Source organism: Pseudophryne corroboree, chromosome 10 (genome assembly GCF_028390025.1).
Source record: "Pseudophryne corroboree isolate aPseCor3 chromosome 10, aPseCor3.hap2, whole genome shotgun sequence".
In the NCBI taxonomy this organism is placed as follows: domain Eukaryota; kingdom Metazoa; phylum Chordata; class Amphibia; order Anura; family Myobatrachidae; genus Pseudophryne; species Pseudophryne corroboree.
In genome coordinates this window covers 261,247,942-261,269,761 of record NC_086453.1, presented here as the reverse complement: position 1 = coordinate 261,269,761, position 21,820 = coordinate 261,247,942, and the positions used below count along the sequence as shown (strand labels likewise).

General features: G+C 45.3%; 1 protein-coding gene across 1 annotated transcript in view; it reads right to left on the bottom strand.

Annotated features, from left to right (window-relative positions):
- The window catches only part of LOC134965497 (uncharacterized), an 83,301-nt gene extending 64,729 nt beyond the window's left edge, over window positions 1-18,572 (bottom strand). Inside the window, exons 1-5 of the mRNA XM_063941899.1 lie at window positions 18,506-18,572; window positions 18,038-18,075; window positions 13,757-13,822; window positions 6,436-6,510; window positions 856-909 (exon numbers count right to left, since the gene is read on the bottom strand). Coding sequence (XP_063797969.1) covers window positions 856-909; window positions 6,436-6,510; window positions 13,757-13,822; window positions 18,038-18,075; window positions 18,506-18,554 — 282 coding nt within the window. The 5' untranslated portion in view covers window positions 18,555-18,572. The remainder of the gene's footprint in view (window positions 1-855; window positions 910-6,435; window positions 6,511-13,756; window positions 13,823-18,037; window positions 18,076-18,505) is intronic.
- Window positions 18,573-21,820: the final 3,248 nt, after the last annotated feature.

Sequence of the window (21,820 nt, the reverse complement as noted above, 5' to 3'; positions counted from 1 at the left end):
CAGCACCAGTAACACAGCATATGGACAGGTAGAATGGAGGCAGGGGTGCAGATCCCGTCCTTCCTCAGCAAGCCCGGACACAGTTATTTAGTACACACACCTCCCCCCGTGGCGGCCATGTGTATGACATGTGAAGACTAAAGCCACCCCATACATTACTGCAACTTGTCTAAGGCACAAGTCCGATCCGAATTCCTGTGAACTCCCCCGGGAGCTCCCCGGGAGTGCTTACATCCGATTTGCTACTTGATGTGCCATTTTTTTAATGTAATATATTGCATGCTATACATCGCATGCTGCTGCTGCTTCTTTGTGTGTGGGTGCGTGGGTTGGGAGGGTCCAGAGAAAAGCCACTCAAGGGAAGACATGCGAGCAATTGCATGCGATATATGGCAAGTGTTAAAAAAACAACTGCAATGTGCACCTGATGGCTGCGTTATCCTCTCTGCAGCGCATCTGACAACTGACTCAGCCCCAATGCGCACGGGACCGCGCATCGGATCAGGTCAGATGTCAAACACCTGCAATTTGGCCACTTTTCATCTGATTTCTCGGCCCGATGCATCTCTAAATCTGATGAAAAGAGGACAAATCGCACTAGTCTATAGCCAGCTTACAATGACCTGCTTGATGAAAAATAAAAATGCCAATGATGCCAACACTGATTAATTGCATAATTTGAAATGACAATAAATGTACCGCTTCAGGATTATAACAATACCAATTTTTAGTAAACAAAATCCAGTTATACATTGTTTTATATTATTGATGGTAATATTATTAGTTTATAAAATTATATATCACTGCCTCGATATCAGTCTAATTAACACTAAATATTAATAAAATATACTGTACCAATTCTGCAAAGACTAGGTTTGGATCACAATCCATGAAAGCAGCCAGCATTTTCTAGAGAACAGAAAAACATATTTTGAACAGCCACCTATGATAATATTTGAACAGAAAACATGTACTAATACATAAAATACATTAAGGTCTATATTTCATAAGCAAATATCTAATGCACTGTTTATTTACTTGAATTTAATACATAAAATGATGTCAAGCTACTTATGTATCATTGGAGCAGATGTATTTAGCCTGAAGAAGAGATAAAGAAGTGATAAAGCAGTGATAAGTGCAAGGTGATAACGCGCCAGCCAGTCAGCTCCTAATTGTCATTTTTCAAATCCTTAGGGGCCTATTTATCACCATCCGCATCCATGAATGTGTACATTCAGGGACTGCCAGCTTGCTATAGGGTCCGCTCACTTCTGTAATGATTAGAGAGAATAGTTTTACATTCCAAAAGAAAGTTCTTTCAATGCTTTACCCTTGCTCCCACTGCTTCAATTCTGAGCATGGGAAAGAAAGCAAAAGGCGCATAACGGTGGTCATTCAGAGTTGATCGCTCTCTGCCGATTTTCGCAGCGCAGCGATTAAGTAAAAAAACGGCAAAAATGCGCATGCGCATGGTACGCAGCGCGCTTGCGCTAAGTACTTTCACACAAATCTTTGTAGATTTACACAAGCTCGAGTGACGTTTTTTTATCACTCGAGTGATCGTAGTGTGATTGACAGGAAGTGGGTGTTTCTGGGCGGAAACTGACCGTTTTCAGGGAGTGTGCTAAAAAACGCAGGCGTACCTGGAAAAAACGCAGGAGTGGCTGGAGAAACGGGGAGTGGCTTGCAGGGCGTGTTTGTGACGTCAAACCAGGAACTAAATGGATAGGGCCGGTTCTTGCCCTTGTGGCGCCCCGCGCAAAGTATAGCGGCGTCGCTTCAAATGGGGGCGTGGTCAGTTACGCCCCCATTTGTGCCCCCTGTAGCGCCGCAGGAAGAAAAAATAAAATAAAAAAAAGTATACTTACTTTCCCCGTTCCTGATCCAGAACGCTGCAGACCTCCTCCGCCTGCGCCGCTCTTCTCATCTCCTCTCCTCGTCTCGATCTATGGGAGAGACGTTATTATGTCTCTCCCATAGAACAGCATAGACACTAGAGGTCAATTATGACCCCTAGTGTCTGTCCCACTATGCTGTGCGGTGATCGATGACGTCATCACGCACCGCACAGCAAAGGTCCTCTCCATGAAGGGAAACCAGACCGTAGCATCTAATTTCCCTTCATGGAGAAGACTTTTGCTGTGCGGTGCGCAATGACGTCATCGCGCACCGCACAACAAAGGTCCTCTCCATGAAGGGAAACTAGACGCTACACGTCTGGTTCCCTTCAAAGCGGGGGGCACAGCGGGACACAGCGGGGGGCAGAGTGGCGGATCTTGCCATGATGCGGCGCCCTCTGGATGGCGCCGGCACCCTCCGGAAGGCGGCGCCCCGGGCAAAAGTCCTGCTTGCCCGTGGCAAGATCTGCTACTGTAAACGGACTGAGGTGATCGCAGTCTAGGGGTAGGTCTGGAGCTACTCAGAAACTGCAGCAAATTATTTAGTAGCAGTTCTGCTAATCTTTCGTTCGCTATTCTGCTAAGCTAAGGTACACTCCCAGAGGGCGGCGGCCTAGCATTTGCAATGCTGCTAAAAGCAGCTAGCAAGCGAACAACTCGGAATGACCACCAATATACAGTATGCCAGGTTACAGCAAATTTAGGTGAGATTCTTGCCTATACTGTATATAAAATGATCTAGACTGCTTGTGAGTAGCTTAACTCAGAACTGTGCCTGCAGCATTTCCTAACTACTGATATGGGAGCACAGTTCTTGCTAGAGTTGTATTCTCAAGAGCTCCCACAAGAGGTATCTGTACATGTAGAAGAATGGCAGGTGAAATTTACAGGGCAGGAGGCTGATACATGTGTGGTGTTTATTACTAAGTTCTGCAAAAGTTTCCTGAGGAGAGTGCCACATCACACCAAAACGTTTTACAGCTTGAGGTGTCTTCGCACGGTAAGATTTTTTTCTTCCGATTTTGACTATATAGTGAAAATCACAAGAAAAGTTAGTGCAGATTGCAAGGTGAAAGTCACCTTACGATCCCCATGTGATATCGATGCGCGGTCCCGCGAGGTCGGTATTGCAAGCCTAGATAGACTGTGCAGGCAATCAATTTTGACTATATAGTATAAAAGTATAGACAAAATTGACACTTAGCCAAAATTGTACATCATAGCACAGTCATCTAGGCTTGTGATACCGACCTAGTCCCTATCGCATAGTGAGAATCGGGGTTTAGCCCATATCTCACCGTGTGTACACAAAGAGATTAGCACATGGAAAAGACAGTCACACCAGACAATGCCAATCTCTATACAGTAGCTCTGTAAAATGTATCAAGTTTCCTATCTAAAATAAACAATGGAGATTGCTTTCTTTTTCTATAGCAATCATCAGGGGAACTTTTCAAGTGGAGAGCTTTGATTTTATTGTGAGATCCTTATTTGTATAAAAGCTACTGGAGTGACTTTTAAGGTGGGCACTAGGCAACGTGCTCTATGGGCGACATCGCCTAGTGTTTCCCCTTCAGGGCTGGTCCGCGGCCGGGCATACACACTGAGCAATATGACGTTCATATCGCTCAGTGACGTCACGCAGCGGCCGGGCCATGCAGGCAGCTTTTGGACGATAGCCTTCACTCAGGAATGGTGAAAGTTAGCGACGTCGCTCAGGAATGGTGACAGATAGCGACCTCGCTCAGGAATGGTGAAAATGAGCGACGTCGCTCAGGAATGGTGACAGTTAGCGACCTGGCTCAGGAATGGTGAAAATGAGCGACGTCGCTCAGGAATGGTGAAAGTTAGTGACGTCGCTCAGGAATGGTGAAAATGAGCAACATCACTCAGGAATGGTGAAAATGAGCAACATCACTCAGGAATGGTGAAAGTTAGTGACGTCGCTCAGGAATGGTGAAAATGAGCAACATCACTCAGGAATGGTGAAAATGAGCAACATCACTCAGGAATGGTGAAAATGAGCAACATCACTCAGGAATGGTGAAAGTTAGTGACGTCGCTCAGGAATGGTGAAAATGAGCGACGTCGCTCAGGAATGGTGAAAGTTAGTGACGTCGCTCAGGAATGGTGAAAATGAGCGACGTCGCTCAGGAATGGTGACAGTTAGCGACCTGGCTCAGGAATGGTGAAAATGAGCGACGTCGCTCAGGAAAGGTGAAAATGAGTGACATCGCTCAGGAATGGTGAAAATGAGCGACGTCGCTCAGGAATGGTGAAAGTTAGTGACGTCACTCAGGAATGGTGAAAATGAGCGACGTCGCTCAGGAATGGTGAAAGTTAGTGACGTCGCTCAGGAAAGGTGAAAATGAGTGACATCGCTCAGGAATGGTGAAAATGAGCGACGTCGCTCAGGAATGGTGAAAGTTAGTGACGTCACTCAGGAATGGTGAAAATGAGCGACGTCGCTCAGGAATGGTGAAAGTTAGTGACGTCGCTCAGGAATGGTGACAGTTAGCGACGTCGCTCAGGAAAGGTGAAAATGAGCGACGTCGCTCAGGAAAGGTGAAAATGAGTGACATCGCTCATCTTCTCGGCAAGTATGTATAAATCTTCACAGTTTCATATAAACATATCACTTAATTTTCTTAATGATTTCTCTCCCCATGATCCTGCATTTATTGCTGTGCCACTACTGTCATATGTTTATATGTTACTTTCGACTAGTTACTTTTTCAATAAGTTGTTTTATAACTGAATAAAATTTTATATTATGAAGCATATCTATCAATGATTGGATAGTTGGGGTCTATTCATGAAGAAAATGTAAACTTAATTGCTACTTATCACTATACATCACATTGTTTCGATGCCATGTATAGCTGTAATAAGAAGCAATTCATGTATACTCACCCTTCTGGAAATCCAGGGGTCCAGCGGTGAGGTCTTCTCCAGGCAGTCCCCTTTCTGACGCGTTGAGTCCTCCGGCGGGCCCCTCTGTACATGCGCCGCAGTCTGGCATCCTGGCAGGCCGCAGTGGTTGCTGGGAGGTCAGGGGGTGGAGCCAGCGCCGGGTGCCGGGCAGAGACCAGGGAAGCATTGAGCTTCCCTTTCGTCTCCACACCGCAGTTCAGGTTACGCCATCCTGAAATGGCGAGCCTGAACTCCATGGAGAAGCGGATCACACTCACCATATAAAAGTATGATGTTGCAAATCAAGCACAGAACGGGGGTGCCGCTAGGTAACCCGCTCTGTGTATTGCACTAGGCAAAGAAAAGCCCTGTTTAACGCAAAACAGGGCTTTTCTCTGCTATATGAATAGACCCCAAAGTGGCAAGAGATGAGTGCCAACCAGCGCCTAACTGCCATGTTACAGACTGTTTGAAAAATGACTGTTAGATGTGGATTGGTTGGTACTTTATCTCTCTCCAATTTATCTCTGTGCAAGGCTTCATACATCCCCCCATATCATAATATATTATATTATAATAGACTGTTGTTAATCAAAGTTCTGCTATTATATTTGTTTTAACTGGAGTATAGCCATTTGCTCTTTATTAGAGCCTTCATTACCAACGAGTATTATGTTACACCTTTCCTGCTGTCCAATCTGCATTCTGAGTCATGTTCACATCTTTTGTATCAGCTAGGCCCTCTTTTAGATTGCAAGCTCTTGTGAGTAAAGCCCTTCCTACCCTTGGTTTTAAAGTCTGCACTTTTTTTAACTAAAGGGGGGTACACATGGAGAGATCTATTCCTGAAATCTAAGCAATCTGACTAGATTGCTTAGATTTTAAGCACGGATCTCTCGTGTGTATGCCCCCCAGCGAGCACGGCCCTGCGTGTCACTATCACCGATGCTAGATTGACCTGTGTGTACTGGCCTTATCTTATATATCCTTGTTTTCCATATGGTCAGTTTCCCCTACTCTCTGGTACTGCAGAATACTGCAGCGCCTTACAGATCAGAGATATAATAATAATAATAACTTTCACTAAAATATTTTGTAAATTTCTTTGTGGAAGTTTTTAACACAATAAAAGTATGAAATCAAGTGCGGGGATGACATATGAGGATTCCAATGGCCACTTAGCCACTTCTGCTTGTGCCTGTGGCTGAGGGCAGTGATAGTAAGAAAACATCTAGTAGAACACTAGTTACACACTGCGATGTAAATTTACTGTTGCCCGTAGCAACCAATTAGATTTTAGCTATCATTTCTCTACTGCATTCTGGAAAATGATAGATTTGATTGGTCGCTACGGGCAACAAATCCACTTGTCTGCTATAGAAGCATTTGTAAATCTACCCCTTCATGTTTAACAGGATCAAGTTGTTTTTTGTTTTGTTTTTTTGGCACAAGTGGGTGAAAGGACTAAAACTTGAACTAAAACTTTAAACATATTCCCTTTATCTTCCAAGCTGGTAGTTGAATAACTTGCATTGTTCAGTATTACATTTAGCATACGGCAATGAAGCATCTACAATCCCCAAATCCACTAATACTGTATATTAATGTAATTTTCATTTACCACAACATTGAAGAGATCTGTTACAAGGCATATCTTTATGGGAAGATTTGTAGGTGAATTTTCAGCACCCGTGAACTGCAATAAGAGAAAAAAAAAAAAAAATTACAGTGAGTAGTAATGAAAGCACACTGCTCCCTGTGAGACTACATTTATTGTAACGCAAAATAATCTCATTTTTACTTTGCAAAGGTCAACACGGAAAAGGCCAATAAATAAAAATGTCGACATGAATTTTGCATTTTTGGGGTGTGAAATTTTACCTTGCAGCACATGGAACTCCAGTTAGTGCACCACGTTCTCTCACATGGCTCGTTTTGCTCGCCATGCTTCAGGCAATGTGACTCGCTCTCCTACCGCTGCGCTTGGCACGGGTTACTTTTCCCAATCATACTCCATGTGCATGGTAAAGTATTAAATAGTTGAAGAAATAAAAAAAACATAAAAAAATGTTGGTCGACCTTTTCCTGTGTTGACCATTCTCACATTGACCATTTGAACCTAACGACCTTTTGACATACTTGCCTACACTCCCGGAAGCTGTGGGAGACTAGCTATTTTTGGAGTAGTTCCCCGCAGCCCCATAAGAGTAGGTGGCTCTCCCACATCCTGCCCGCTTCCTAGTGATGCAGGCAGGATGGTGTGATAATTAATGGAAATTGCGGAAAGCTGGAAGTAAGCGTAGCTAAATGACTGGCATTGTCATTTAGCTCCGCCCCTTGACATGGACCAGCAAATCACATGTGGTTTCTGTGTTGTGGGCGGGACCTATAGCTCAACCCCTCATCAAGCTCCTGCGAATTGCCGGTTTTTCACAGTATTGGGGTGGGGCCAAATGACACAACAGTTCAGCCCCACCCCCCAAATGGCATTTAGTGTCTCCTCTCCGGGCTCCTCCCTTAGAGGAGACATGAAAAGTAGGTAAGTATGCCTTTTGACCACGTTGACCATATGCATGTCAACCATTTGTGTTGACCTATTGACTGTCAACCTTTTCACTGTCGACCTATCATCTGGATACCAAGAATAACAATAAATGCAATGAATTGGAATATGCATGCACAGATGGACAGGGCTTGAGCATGTGGTCGGTTTGATAGATCCATCAACTCTTGTGGGCAGATGTACTCAGCTTTGGAGAGTGATAAAGTGGAGAGCGATAAACTAACCACCAATCAGCTCCTATCATTTTCTAAATACAGCTACAACATGGCAATTAGAAGCTAATGAGCTGATACTTTATCTCACTTCACTTTTTCTGTCTCCAAGGCTTAGTAGATCATCCCTTTTGCGTGAAATGGTCATTTCTTGAAGTCAACAAAGCATGGAAAAGATCTGTCTAATGTGAGTGTCATGGTAGAGTTACTGTATGCGCTCGTAGACAGACCAGCAGGAAGTTATAACTGTAAATGTGCCGTGATTGTGACTATTCATGCCCCACTGTGATCCGATCGTAGGTGCGCCTGCACCCATGTGATCGTATGCATGTGCACATTCACGGGCACTAATCACAGCAAACGACCTGTGTTTGCCACAATTAGAGTGTAAGATGACAAGTGTCACATCTGTAAGATAGTAAGTAGCAGTGACGGATCCAGAGAAGCAATCACCCCTCATAACACACGTCTTCTCTATGGACACTTCAGGCAGCCGCAACCTCTCTCGCCTTCCTGGTGCCGAGTCTCCTTCCAAGAGCTAAGCTCTCAACTGGCTCCCCCTCCTCATTGACTGGCCACCTATTGCCAATGTGTAATTTTTGAGGTTGTCGCAACTATTACAATAAGGCATATTTTCTATATTATACCACAATCAGTTCTTTTATCTGGTGTGACACAACTCACATAGTTATGGCCCTGGGAGTAGCAATGCGCTTTTCTACTTGTGGGCACCTTGCACCAGTGCCGTAATTAGACATTTTAGCGCTGTGTGCAAGATAGGACATCGTCGCCCCCCCTATGCAAAATAGGGGCAGTGCGCAAAAAATATAGGGGCGTGGCTTTATGGAGAAGGGCTGTGTCCACAAAATAATACCAATTCATATTACATATTATAGTAGTCTCCATTATTCAAATTACGCCGCACAGTAGCGCCACTACACCAGGTAGAGCCCCTTTTACCCATTATGGCAGACAGATTTCCCTTTTACACATTACGGCAGACTGAATCCCCCTTTTTACACATTACTGCAGACAGCATCCCCTTTTTACACATTACGCCAGACTGCATCCCCCTTTTTATACATTATGGCAGACAGCGTCCACTTTTTACACATTATGGCAGACAGCGTCCCATTTTTTACACATTACGACAGACTACGTCCCCTTTTTACACCTTGCGGCAGGCAGCTTCCCGTTTTTACACATTAGGTAGACAGGACAAATAGAGCTAATTATTTCACTTGTGATTCTGTGAGGAGACCTGCAAAACATGCACTGTGTGGGTTCTTGAGGACCGAGTTTGAGAACCTATGGAATAGATGATAGTTACCATCTCTCCGCTGGCTCAGGTAGTCAGGCTCCTCGGTGTTGGCAGCTCTGAAGGCAAGGGAGAAGGAGGAGGGAGCCGCTGCAGCATGCCACACTGTAATTGCTGTTACAGCAGTCCCTCTCCTTCCGCATTGGCTGTCCGCTGCCGCTGTTAATGCTGGGATGAGGGAAGTGCATCCCGGCATTCACAGCAGCGGCGGAAAGCCTTTGTGGAAGGAGAGGGACTGCTGCAGCGGTGCCGCCACCAATTACACAGCGCTGCTGCGGCTCCCTCCCTCCTCCCCCTCCCTCCTCTTCCTTCTCCGCTGCTCCTCTCCTCCTCCGGCACAGGCGGCTTGTAATGAGTCAATTAGACTCATTACAAGCCGCTGACTTTAGGGAATGGGGGCCGTTGCGCCCTCAGGGTAACTGCGCTGTGTGCCAGGCACACCTGGCATACACATAGGTACGGCACTGCCTTGCACTACAGAGTAGAGAGCACATTTTCTCCTGGGGATCATATTTCTCCTTAGTGGGGCGTGGCTTCAAGGGGAAGAGGTGTGACCACAGAATAGTATCAATTCATATTTCAATAGCAGTTAGTGTGATATGGTATATAACAGCAGTCAGTACCATTTGGATGATATACCCTCAATGTACATTATAGCAGTCTCCCCCTCCCCTGTACATGCACAGTGACCCGCTCCCCCTACCTCCCCTCCCAGGCAGCACACCTCTTCTCCCCTCACCAGTGCTCCCCTGACCTGCTCACCTTTTCTCCCCTCACCAGTGCTCCCCTGACCTGCTCACCTCTTCTCCCCTCACCAGTGCTCCCCTGACCTGCTCACCTCTTCTCCCCTCACCAGTGCTCCCCTGACCTGCTCACCACTTCTCCCCTCACCAGTGCTCCCCTGACCTGCTCACCACTTCTCCCTTCACCAGTGCTCCACTGACCTGCTCACCTCTTCTCCTCTCACCAGTGCTCCCCTGACCTGCTCACCTCTTCTCCCCTCACCAGTGCTCCCCTGACCTGCTCACCTCTTCTCCCCTCACCAGTGCTCCCCTGACCTGCTCACCGCTTCTCCCCTCACCAGTGCTCCCCTGACCTGCTCACCTCTTCTCCCCTCACCAGTGCTCCCCTGACCTGCTCACCACTTCTCCCCTCACCAGTGCTCCACTGACCTGCTCACCTCTTCTCCTCTCACCAGTGCTCCCCTGACCTGCTCACCTCTTCTCCCCTCACCAGTGCTCCCCTGACCTGCTCACCGCTTCTCCCCTCACCAGTGCTCCCCTGACCTGCTCACCGCTTCTCCCCTCACCAGTGCTCCCCTGACCTGCTCACCTCTTCTCCTCTCACCAGTGCTCCTCTGACCTGCTCACCTCTTCTCCCCTCACCAGTGCTCCCCTGACCTGCTCACCACTTCTCCCCTCACCAGTGCTCCTCTGACCTGCTCACTTCTTCTCCCCTCACCAGTGCTCCCCTGACCTGCTCACCTCTTCTCCCCTCACCAGTGCTCCCCTGACCTGCTCACCTCTTCTCCCCTCACCAGTGCTCCCCTGACCTGCTCACCACTTCTCCCCTCACCAGTGCTCCACTGACCTGCTCACCTCTTCTCCTCTCACCAGTGCTCCCCTGACCTGCTCACCTCTTCTCCCCTCACCAGTGCTCCCCTGACCTGCTCACCGCTTCTCCCCTCACCAGTGCTCCCCTGACCTGCTCACCTCTTCTCCTCTCACCAGTGCTCCCCTGACCTGCTCACCTCTTCTCCCCTCACCAGTGTTTCCCTGACCTGCTCACCTCTTCTCCCCTCACCAGTACTCCTCTGACCTGCTCACCTCTTCTCCCCTCACCAGTGCTCCCCTGACCTGCTCACCTCTTCTCCCCTCACCAGTGCTCCCCTGACCTGCTCACCACTTTTCCCCTCACCAGTGCTCCCCTGACCTGCTCACCTCTTCTCCCCTCACCAGTGCTCCCCTGACCTGCTCACCTCTTCTCCCCTCACCAGTGCTCCCCTGACCTGCTCACCTCTTCTCCCCTCACCAGTGCTCCCCTGACCTGCTCACCTCTTCTCCCCTCACCAGTGCTCCTCTGACCTGCTCACCACTTTTCCCCTCACCAGTGCTCCCCTGACCTGCTCACCTCTTCTCCCCTCACCAGTGCTCCCCCGACCTGCTCACCTCTTCTCCCCTCACCAGTGCTCCCCTGACCTGCTCACCTCTTCTCCCCTCACCAGTGCTCCCCTAACCTGCTCACCACTTCTCACCTCACCAGTGCTCCCCTGACCTGCTCACCTCTTCTCCCCTCACCAGTGCTCCCCTGACCTGCTCACCTCTTCTCCCCTCACCAGTGCTCCCCTGACCTGCTCACCTCTTCTCCCCTCACCAGTGCTCCCCTGACCTGCTCACCTCTTTTATCCCCTCACCAGTGCTCACCCCCCCAAAGCACATAGTCACTGATCCCCTCCCCCACACTACACAGTGACCCGCTCCCCTACCATGCAGCACATGCACAGTGACCCGTACCTGACACCCGCTGACTGGATCCCCTCTAAGTGTAGCCATGGCAAAGACAGCAGCAGACTTGTCCTAGGAGCTTAGGCTGGAGGTGCCTGCTGATGCTGCTGCTCATCGTGGCCACGTCGCGGCGTAAGTGACTGGAGTGGTCACGGTACCGGCTTTAAAAATGTGCGGGGCAGGTATAGGGGGTTCCATGTCTCCACTGTACAACGTCACAGCTGTGCGCTTGTCAGAGGAGACTGTTGGCGGGCGGCGCGCCGCAGCGTGAGTGACAATGTCTCACTGTCACAGAATGCAGCAGCGCCTTCAGTGGTCCAGTGCTCTACGCTGCAACGTAACTGGCATATGCGTCGGGCTGGGCCTGAATGTTCCGGGTAACATAGTTAACCCAGCTGCTACTGCAATAGTTGAGCTAAGTCAAGGGAGACCAATGTATCCCCTTCTATACTGTCAGTCCCCCAAGTGACTACAATTTATTTAAGAAGCAGCGGGCAGCCTGTCATTGCTTCAATTTATAAGCAGAGCTCAGTGAAGATAGCCAGATCACCAGCCCCGGTGTCCAGGATTAAATGTTTACTGTGATGCTGCGTGATTGGCTGCACCTTATATTAAGAACACTGTCATCCCAGTCAGTTCCCGATGGCTACTGCAGAGGAGAAGGAACATTATAACTATTTTTTGCATCCAGGGCCAGACCTAGACCTTGTGGCACCCAGGGTGAACATTTCCTTTGATGCCCTCTCCCACTTAAAACATGGACAGTGCGCACCAAAGGTGTGCGCCAAAAATGTAGGGGTGTGACTTCATGGGGCAGGGCCATGGCCACAGAATAGTAGCAATTCACATTACACTTCACAGTTATGTCCATCAGTCACATTACAACACACAATGGTAACCCTTAAACAAGACAGGTAAAGCCCCTTATACACATTATGCCAGATAGTACCCCATTTATACATGTTACCCCAGATAGAGCTCCTTTTATAAACATTATGTCAGATAGAGCCCCTTACACATGTTGCCCCAGGCAGAGCTCCTTACATATGTTGCGCCACGTAGAGCCCTTTATACACATTGCACCAGGTAAAGCCCCTTATACATATTGCATCAGGTAGAGCCACTTATACATGTTGTGCCAGGTAGAGCCCCTTATACATGTTGTGCCAGGTAGAGCTCCTTATACACATTGCGTCAGGTAGAGCCCCTTATACATGTTATGCCAGGTAGAGCACCTTATACACATTGTGCCAGGTGGAGACCCTTATACACATTTCACCAGGTAGAGCCCCTTATACACGTTGCACCAGGTAGAGCTCCTTATACACATTGAACCAGGTAGAGCCCCTTATACACATTACGCCAGGTAGAGCCTTTTATACACATTGCACCAGGTAGCCCCTTATACACATTGCACCAGGTAGCCCCTTATACACATTGCACACACACACTGACCATTCTCTTTATACAATTGCTTCCCCTTGTCCCAGTCCTATGATAAATTATTCCAAGGCCTTATCTATTCTATGGTTGAATGTAAAAATTATAACATTGGACAGTTTGTGTGTTACTGCATGTTGTGACCTTAATGACAGGAAATGGAGCACACTCCAATTTGCCCTATGTGACTCCACCCCCACCACTGCTATTTCTCCTTGCCCAGTTTCCTCGTTTGTTGCTGCTGCACCACACAGTCTAGTCCATAGAGTACATGGCCTTGCAAGTACATACTGTATCACACAAATCTCATTCCCTGAGTCTACTGCCTTATGCTTCTGACACCCCCCCCCCCTCCTCATATGTCTGTTCCAGTCTTACCCTTATTTAACTACAGTTTTTTTTGTGTTTACCTCTGTTCCCACCATGTGTCACTGCACCAACTAACATGTATACCTCTGCCTACTAGTCACTTTCTTTATTTGTCCCAATATTTCATCTGTCTCCCCCTCCTTTCTGTTCCCCATCCTTCTACTAAAGGCAGACCCGGTCAATTAGTGTGGCCTGTGCTGTGCACTCCAGTGGCCTCATGCCGGGGGTTTGAGAAAGGGGGTTTGGCACTAGGGGGCCTGCCTTATTGTCAGTCCTGGGCCTCACAATTTCTGATGGCAGCCCTGGCTACAAGCAGCCAAGTGGGGTGAATAGAACCTCCACTGGGTGTTGGAGAGCTATAACGGAGTTCTCAGATGAAAATCATTTATTTGCTGCTAGTAATAACTGGATGACTTTGTGTATCTATAGAAAATCTAGGAACATGATTGTGTAACTACTGTAAGTAAATTTTCAACGAGCTGGCAGATGCAATTCACATGTAATAATGGGAAGCACTTAATAAAAATAAAACATACCTTTACTTTTTGATAATCGGCAATAAAGTTCACATAAGCCTGAACCGCTGCTTCTGCTTCAGATTTCTGAAATACAATAAAATGTAATGGTAAGCTTATGTAATATATATATCCACAGAGACTGCACACAGTGGATCTTTGCAGCTCGGCATACACATGGGATCGCACACTTACACAGCGAGTTTACACACCCCCTGGAGGCGGTGACTATCTGAACGCAGGACAGCAAAGTCTGCAGCCCAACGATCAGGTCTGAATCAACCCCTATATACACATATAAATTGGGGGGTGGGGGGGCAGTGACTCTCCTGCAGCCAGTAGTAAGTCTGGTGCACTCCAAAGACCAACACAGCTGTGAAGGTATAGATACAGTACAATGATAAGCATGGCGGCAATCAAATAAATGAGAACGTATTTTTGTCAGGGTGCTTATGTTGTCATAACATTGATACATTGGTTTCATTAGTCACTGCTTCCTGTCCCTTTTTTAATTTGAGCTAGTTAAGAATGGATCTAAGAAACAGTAAAAAAATGCCAATACAGGAAGGCGCTCATTGGGCCTAATGCAAATTTGATTGCAAAACAACATTTTCCTCTAGTAAGCAAAACCATATGCAGTGCAGGTGGAGCAGATATAACATGTGCAGAAAGAGTTAGATTTGGGTGGGATGTGTTCAAACTTAAATCTACAGTAAATTGCAGTGTAAAAATAAAGCAGCCACTATTTACTCTGCACAGAAACAATAAAACCCACCTAAATCTAACTTTCTATGCACCTGTTATATCTGCCCCACCTGCAGTGCACATTGGTGGTCATTCCGAGATGTTTGCTCACTGACGATTTTCGCAGTGCAGCAATCAAGTGAAAAACGGCAAAAATGCATATGCGCATGGTACGCAGCGCGCATGCGCTAAGTACTTTCACACAAAAATTTGTAGATTTACACAAGCTCGAGCAACGTTTTTTCATCGCTCGAGTGATTGTAGTGTGATTGACAGGAAGTGGGTGTTTCTGGGCGGAAACTGGCCGTTTTCAGGGAATGTGCGAAAAAACGCAGGCGTGCCAGGTAAAAATGCTGGAGTGGCTGGAGAAACGGGGGAGTGGATGGCCGAACGCAGAGCGTGTTTGTGACGTCAAACCAGGAACTAAACGGACTGAGCTGATCGCAGTCTAGGAGTAGGTCTGGAGCTACTCAGAAACTGCAGGGAATTATTTAGTAGCAGTTCTGCTAATCTTTCGTTCGCTATTCTGCTAAGCTAAGATACACCCCCAGAGGGCGGCGGCCTAGCGTTTGCAATGCTGCTAAGAGCAGCTAGCGAGCGAACAACTCGGAATGAGGGCCCTAGTTTTGTCCATTAAAGGAAAATGTTATTTTGCAATCAACCTTGAATTAGGCCCATAATGTAGTAAACAAAACACCACTTAATGGTAAATATGAATAGGTATTGAGCGTACTTAATAAATGGAATAATGTGCTTATCTGAATTTATGCCATTCTAAATATAAAATTCACCAAATGGTCCATAGATGATACAACCGATCAGTATATCATTACAGACCTTTATATCTAGAAATATGCTTGGCTATAAGTAAATAAGTAAACAAATTGCTGATTTAATTATAAAATATTGAGTCCTAAATTTAAGTCTGCATGCCACGTCAGACATTCATCTGGGTGGTTGTTTACCTCTGGTCTATGGGGGTCATTCCGAGTTGTTCGCTCGTTGCCGATTTTTGCTATATTGCGATTAGTCGCTTACTGCGCATGCGCAAGGTTTGCAGAGCGCATGCGCTTAGTTATTTTACACAAAAGTTAGGAATTTTACTCACGGCATAACAATGTTTTTTCATCGTTGAAGTGATCGGAGTGTGATTGACAGGAAGTGGGTGTTTCTGGGCGGAAACTTACCGTTTTCTGGGCGTGTGCGAAAAAACGCTGGCGTTTCTGGGAAAAACGCGGGAGTGTCTGAAGAAACGGGGGAGTGTCTGGGCGAACGCTGGGTGTGTTTGTGACATCAAACCAGGAACGAAACTGACTGAACTGATCGCAATGGCTGAGTAAGTCTGGAGCTACTCAGAAACTGCTAAGAAATTTCTATTTGCAATTCTGCTAATCTTTCGTTCGCAATTCTGCTAAGCTAAGATTCACTCCCAGAGGGCGGCGACTTAGCGTGTGCAATGCTGCTAAAAGCAGCTAGCGAGCGAACAACTCGGAATGAGGGCCTATATTCTAAACATTGCAAAAGAGATGTGAAAAATGTAAAGCTTAATGTTCAGCATTTGTCTCATCAAATTTGTGATGTTTAGACTTAGGGGTCTATTTACTAAGCCTTGGAGAGAGATAAAGTAGGCAGAGATAAAGTACCAACCGCCCGGCTCCTGTCATTTTTCAAACACAGCCAATAACATGGCACCTATGAGCTTTTTGGTACTGTACTTTATCTCCATCTACTTTATCTCTCTCCAAGACTTAGTATATAGACCTCCTAGTCTTCATACACAGTTTTTTCAAAACAGAAGCTATTGGGGCTAATTCAGAATTTGCTATCCTTTTAGTCGCATGCTGGGGACTGCCCATCACTGGGCAAAGCCGCCCAGCATGCTGACCGGAACTCCCCCCTTCAACAAGCAGAAATTGTGATCACTTCGCAATTTCTGCTTGTCAGCAGAAACTAAGGATGGCTCCTGCCAGCGCCATCTTACCCATCATGGCGGCTGCGTGTGACATGACGCAGCCACTGCGATCACGCCTGACACACCACCATTCGCGCTGCACTGCCCACCGTTTGCCCCGCCCCCGCAACACTCCGTCTCCTCCCTAGAAAAGGAGCGTTGCCTGCCCTCCCCACCCACCCCGCGACCACCTCTGCCTGATTGGCAGGCAGAGGCGATCGCATTTTCTATGGCCCCCTGCGGAAATTGCGGGCGCATCCACAAGACGGGTGCTGCGCATGCGCCCGCATCTTTTCAGCAAAAATTCCAGTTGGATCGCACACTGCGATCCAACCTGAATTTGCCCCTATGCCTCGGGTAGCTTTTACCTTAAGGACACCTAAACCCAATGCACATAAAAGAGTTTGCAGCTAAATTAAGCAACGAAGAATCATCTAATCCTAACAAAGTATTCTCAGAAGTTCTTTAGCCCCTAGATCACACAATCCATACATTAATTGCTCATATGAATGGGTAAAGTTTAAAGCTTTTTATTTCATGTTAGGCTGAATGACAACTACAGAATTAAACCCATATTACCCTGAGAAGTGCTTGGAAGGGATTTGCAGGGACAGAGATTTCTTGCAAGTTCTGTCCCTGCAAGTGATGTCTAGTACATTCTTACAATGTATTCAAATATAACATTGCGAATTTAGGTGAGTTTATCTCATCTCATCAGAGAGGCGAATTGGGATATATATGTTCCCCCTGTAGAAGTATATAACATTCAAAAAAGTATAATGTACTCAAAATAAATTGCTCATAATAGAGACATTAGTACTCTAAGGTCCGTCTAGTCAGTTTCACATGGGGCATCAGGAAATATTTGGATGTGCTGGCTGAGCAGCAAAGGGTTTTTAGAAACTATTGTAAAGTGTTGGCAATCCTAACAGTAACTATGATCATTGTTCCCCTGTCTGCCCCTCCCCTTAGGAATGTAAGCTCTCACGAGTAGGGACCTCTTCCCTCATGTGCTTATCCTTTTCTTACTTTAATAATCCTCAACTGCCCCAAATCCTGCAGTTTTCAGCCACCGTGATACCTATCTCAGTGTCATCTGCTGATGTAGTTATGCTAAAGGGGGGTACACACGGAGAGATCCGTGCTCAAAATCTAAGCAATCTTGCTAGATTGCTTAGATTTTAAGCACGGATCTGCCGTGGGTATGCCCCCCAGCGATAGCGATGCGCGGCACCGCGCATCGCTATCGCCGGTGCTAGATTGAGCCTGCATGCAGGCTCAATCTAGCGGGTCGCTCACTTCACCGTTGTGTGAAGTGAGCGGCCCCCCGTCGGCTTTCCCCCTCGCGCTGTGCTGAGCGGGGTGAGAGATGTGTGCTGAGCGGTCTGTGTTAAGATCACTCAGCACACATCTCTCCCGTGAGTACCCCCCTTTAGTTACCCTGTACTTGTCCTATATTGTCTTCAATTGTAAGTCACTGTGTTTCTGTTTTGATTACTTGCATATGTACTCTGTAATTGGGCGCTGCGGAACCCTTGTGGTGCCATATAAATAAAGGATAATAATAACGAGACAAATAACAAATGATAAAAGAAATGTATTCTTACTGTCAGCGTCCCAGTGCACGGTAACAAACCAGCAGAAGCTAGAAAAAAAATACAAAATTTTTTTCAATATAAAATTTACAGACAGAATAAAAGCATTTAGCAAGGTGAAGTGAAACCAGTGTTTTAAAAGAACAACATTTTTATTGGTCTTGAATCTGATAGAGAGTTGAGAATAACTTTGTTCTCAATCTTTAGAAATGGGAGATGCTAACGTATAGCTGAAATGTCATCTCCTATGATTGGCAGAAAAAGTGCATATATTTTGCTTTATCATTTAGGAATGCTACAAATACACAGTAAGGGTTAAATGATACATTCTTTAGCCATCACCATTCTTATACTGTTACAATTTTACCTCCTTTGCTCAACATTTACTATAAAACCCATTAATGCATTGTATGGTAACATGGAACTATATATATACGTCTTACATTCCCATACAACACTATTAAACAGACCAGATCTTACCAAAGCTACAGCTGAGGCCCACGAGGAGGAAAACAATTGCAATCTTCATGGTTAATTTAATTAGTGTTGAGGCTACAACTTGAATATGCAATTACACAAGCTGCAGGACAATTTATAGTGCAACATGCAGCTCTAGGGTATTGACTTTAGTGTCACTCTTAGACATTTGGCACATAATGGAAGTCATCATTACCTTCGTCATCGGCTTCTGCAACTTTATAATTATCAACACCGCTTCATCCTCCTTAAAAAAATATTTGTCAAATGCCATGCTGTCATCTATTTGTCTTTCCTATATTTGTGCTGTAAATTTAAAATTATATAATAATTTCCTACTTATTATTGCACATGTGCTTTTATTTCTTCCCCACAATACAATTGTTCACATCTTAAAAAAGCAAATCTTTATTTCATATAGAATAATATCATAAATGCTTTGAAGTAAATAAAAATAGCCACTAAAAGCAGAACACATACAGTACGGTATACAAAATCTGCAGTTCCTGTATCCTGCAATACAGCGCTCCTTAGTACTGGAATTGTGATATTCTTACAATATTCCTCATGTTTTAATACAGGGCTGGCCAAACCGGTCCTCGAGATTTACCAACAGTTCACATTTTCCAGACCACCTAGCTGGTGCACAGGTGTAGTCATTACTAATTAAGAAAAGAAAATGGCCCAGACGCGCTGTCACAGCTGCCAGAAGGGATTGTCAGTCCCTGAAAATATTTCAGAATAAGAAAGTGTAAACTGGCGCTTATGTGCCTGGTCCTCTATGGCCTGGTCCTCTATGGCCTGGTCCTCTATGGCCGTTACATAGATGATCTCTTTATCATTTGGGATGAGGATTCACACTCTGCCTCACAGTTCATTCAGTCACTATCACGCAATAAGTATAACCTCACTTTCACTTCCATGTTTCACACCACCAAAATTAATTTTTTAGATATTGATTTAGAGATTATCAATAATAAAATAGTTACGTCCACATTTAGTAAAAAGACCAATACCAACTCCTTTTTGCACTTTAGCAGTGCACATCATAAACCCTGGAAGCAAAATATTCCTAAGGGACAACTTATCCGCCTTAGAAGAAATTGCTCCAATTTTACCACTTTCACTGAACAAGCGAATACCCTACTCACTTCCTTTAGAGAGTGTGGGTATCCAGATAACATTTTACAAAAAGCCCTCACGGAGGTTTCTGATTTGGATAGAAATAGCCTTTTACAACATCATTCTAAAAGAGAAGAAGACCCAACCAAAAAAGATAGGAGTTCTGCATTTATATGTAAATTCAACAGTTGTGCAGGACAGATACGCAGTATAATAAATAGAAACTATAAAATTTTGAAACAGGACCGTATCTTGGTGGAGACACTTCCTCAAGCTCCACTCATTATCTATCGAAAAAATAGGTCTCTAAAAACTCTTTTAGCTCCAAGCTTTTTGAAAAAAGTAGAGAATAAAGACTGTACTGGAAAACAAGAATCAGGCTCTGAATGGTTGACAAAAAAACCTTCGGGTTTTTTTCATTGTGGTAAAAATAAATGCCAAGTCTGTCTCCATACACTAAGGAAAACTGTGTCAATCGAACTACCAAATAAAATAGATACTCATTTCATTAAATCATTTATAAATTGTGACTCCTCCTATGTAGTCTACCTCCTTTGGTGCAGTTGCAACCTATACTATGTGGGCCGCACCACTAGGAAACTGCGTACCAGGTTCATGGAGCATAAAAGAAATATTGTAAAAGGTTTTTTCAAACATAGTGTGTCTCGACATTTTTATTCCACACATCAGAAAGATCCCAGCTGTCTCTCGATTTTAGCATTGGAACATATAGCCCCTACGGGGAGAGGGGGTGATAGATTTTCGTTATTATGCAAGAGAGAAATCTACTGGATGCTTCAGTTCAATTCAGTGCACCCTACAGGTCTAAATGAGACAATGGAACTAAATGTAGTGGTTTAGAATTTATTAATTATATTTGACCACCTTCTCATGTTGATCCCATGCCACCAACCACTCTCGAGACCAATAGGTACAGGTGACAAATCTGTGTCACCTGTGTGTGGTCTGTATGGCCTTGGAGACTCCCACGTAACCCTGGACGGGACAGTGTTTACACCTGTCAGCACGTTTAGGATTAGCGGTCATTCAAAACTTCCTTTTGAGTGTTTAGGAACTCCTGTCAACCGGAGTCACTCCAGGGCTGTACAACCACCCTATGTTTCTCGACAGGGTTGTGATGACTTGGGTCTAACATGTCCTATGAATACTCTCAGCATTAAATGTACTTATAATTGCCTCCTAGACTCAATGTGAGTCAGTTTTCTTTATTTACCATACATAAGTAGACACCTATGAATGGGATAAGCTTCCCTATAACCATAATGCATGTCATTATTATATTAACTATAATCATGTTACTTCTTTTAGTGTTCTTGAGGGTTAAAATATATATAAAAAATAAAAATAAAAAACATATATAAAAAATAAAAAAATAAAAAACAAATAACAAAAAATAATACAATATAACTCAGTTGTTTCCCATTCTAAGTGATATGAGCGCTATAATATTTGTCACTATTTATTATGTAATGCTTGGTGTGTACAGTGAGATTCCAATATATGATTACATCTGGTCATGTGGGCTGTGTAATAGTATGCTGCTGAGGGACATAGTAATTATTAAAAACGAGTTACTAACCTATGTGGGTACAATGACCTCATCATATTAAATGTATATATTCATTTATAATTGGTTTCTGATTAGCCCATCAGTGGGAATATATGTTGTAGCTACATAATTGGAAGCCTTTGGTTGTATGACAGCGGATTGATAGTTACGTACACCACGCTGGTGCACGTTCAGGTCACTTGGCAACCAGCATCACAAATATGCTTTCTCCGGAGTTCCGATCACGTGACAGCGGCGTCACGCATTGCACACCACGCGGATACACGCATGAGTTGCTCAGCAACCAGGGCGCCCTAGTAAAGCTTTTTGCACGTGACGCCGCCTGTCACGTGACCCGGAAGGAACGCACAGCGCTATACGGAGCCCCGGAGAAAAACTTCCCCATCTCCATATATCAGCTTGGGGATAGTCATGTAAGTTTTATATTCATTATGGGGACACTACCATCCCAGTAATTGGGGAAGGGAAGTTTCTGGAATTAATGCATCTGATTAAAAGCGGTTGTCCATAATAAACAGGGGGTGAGTCATGTGACTACATTGACCTCTGACCCTCTTGATCATAGAGATTTATTTCATTGATTTGCTGTTTCTTAAAGTTCTTTT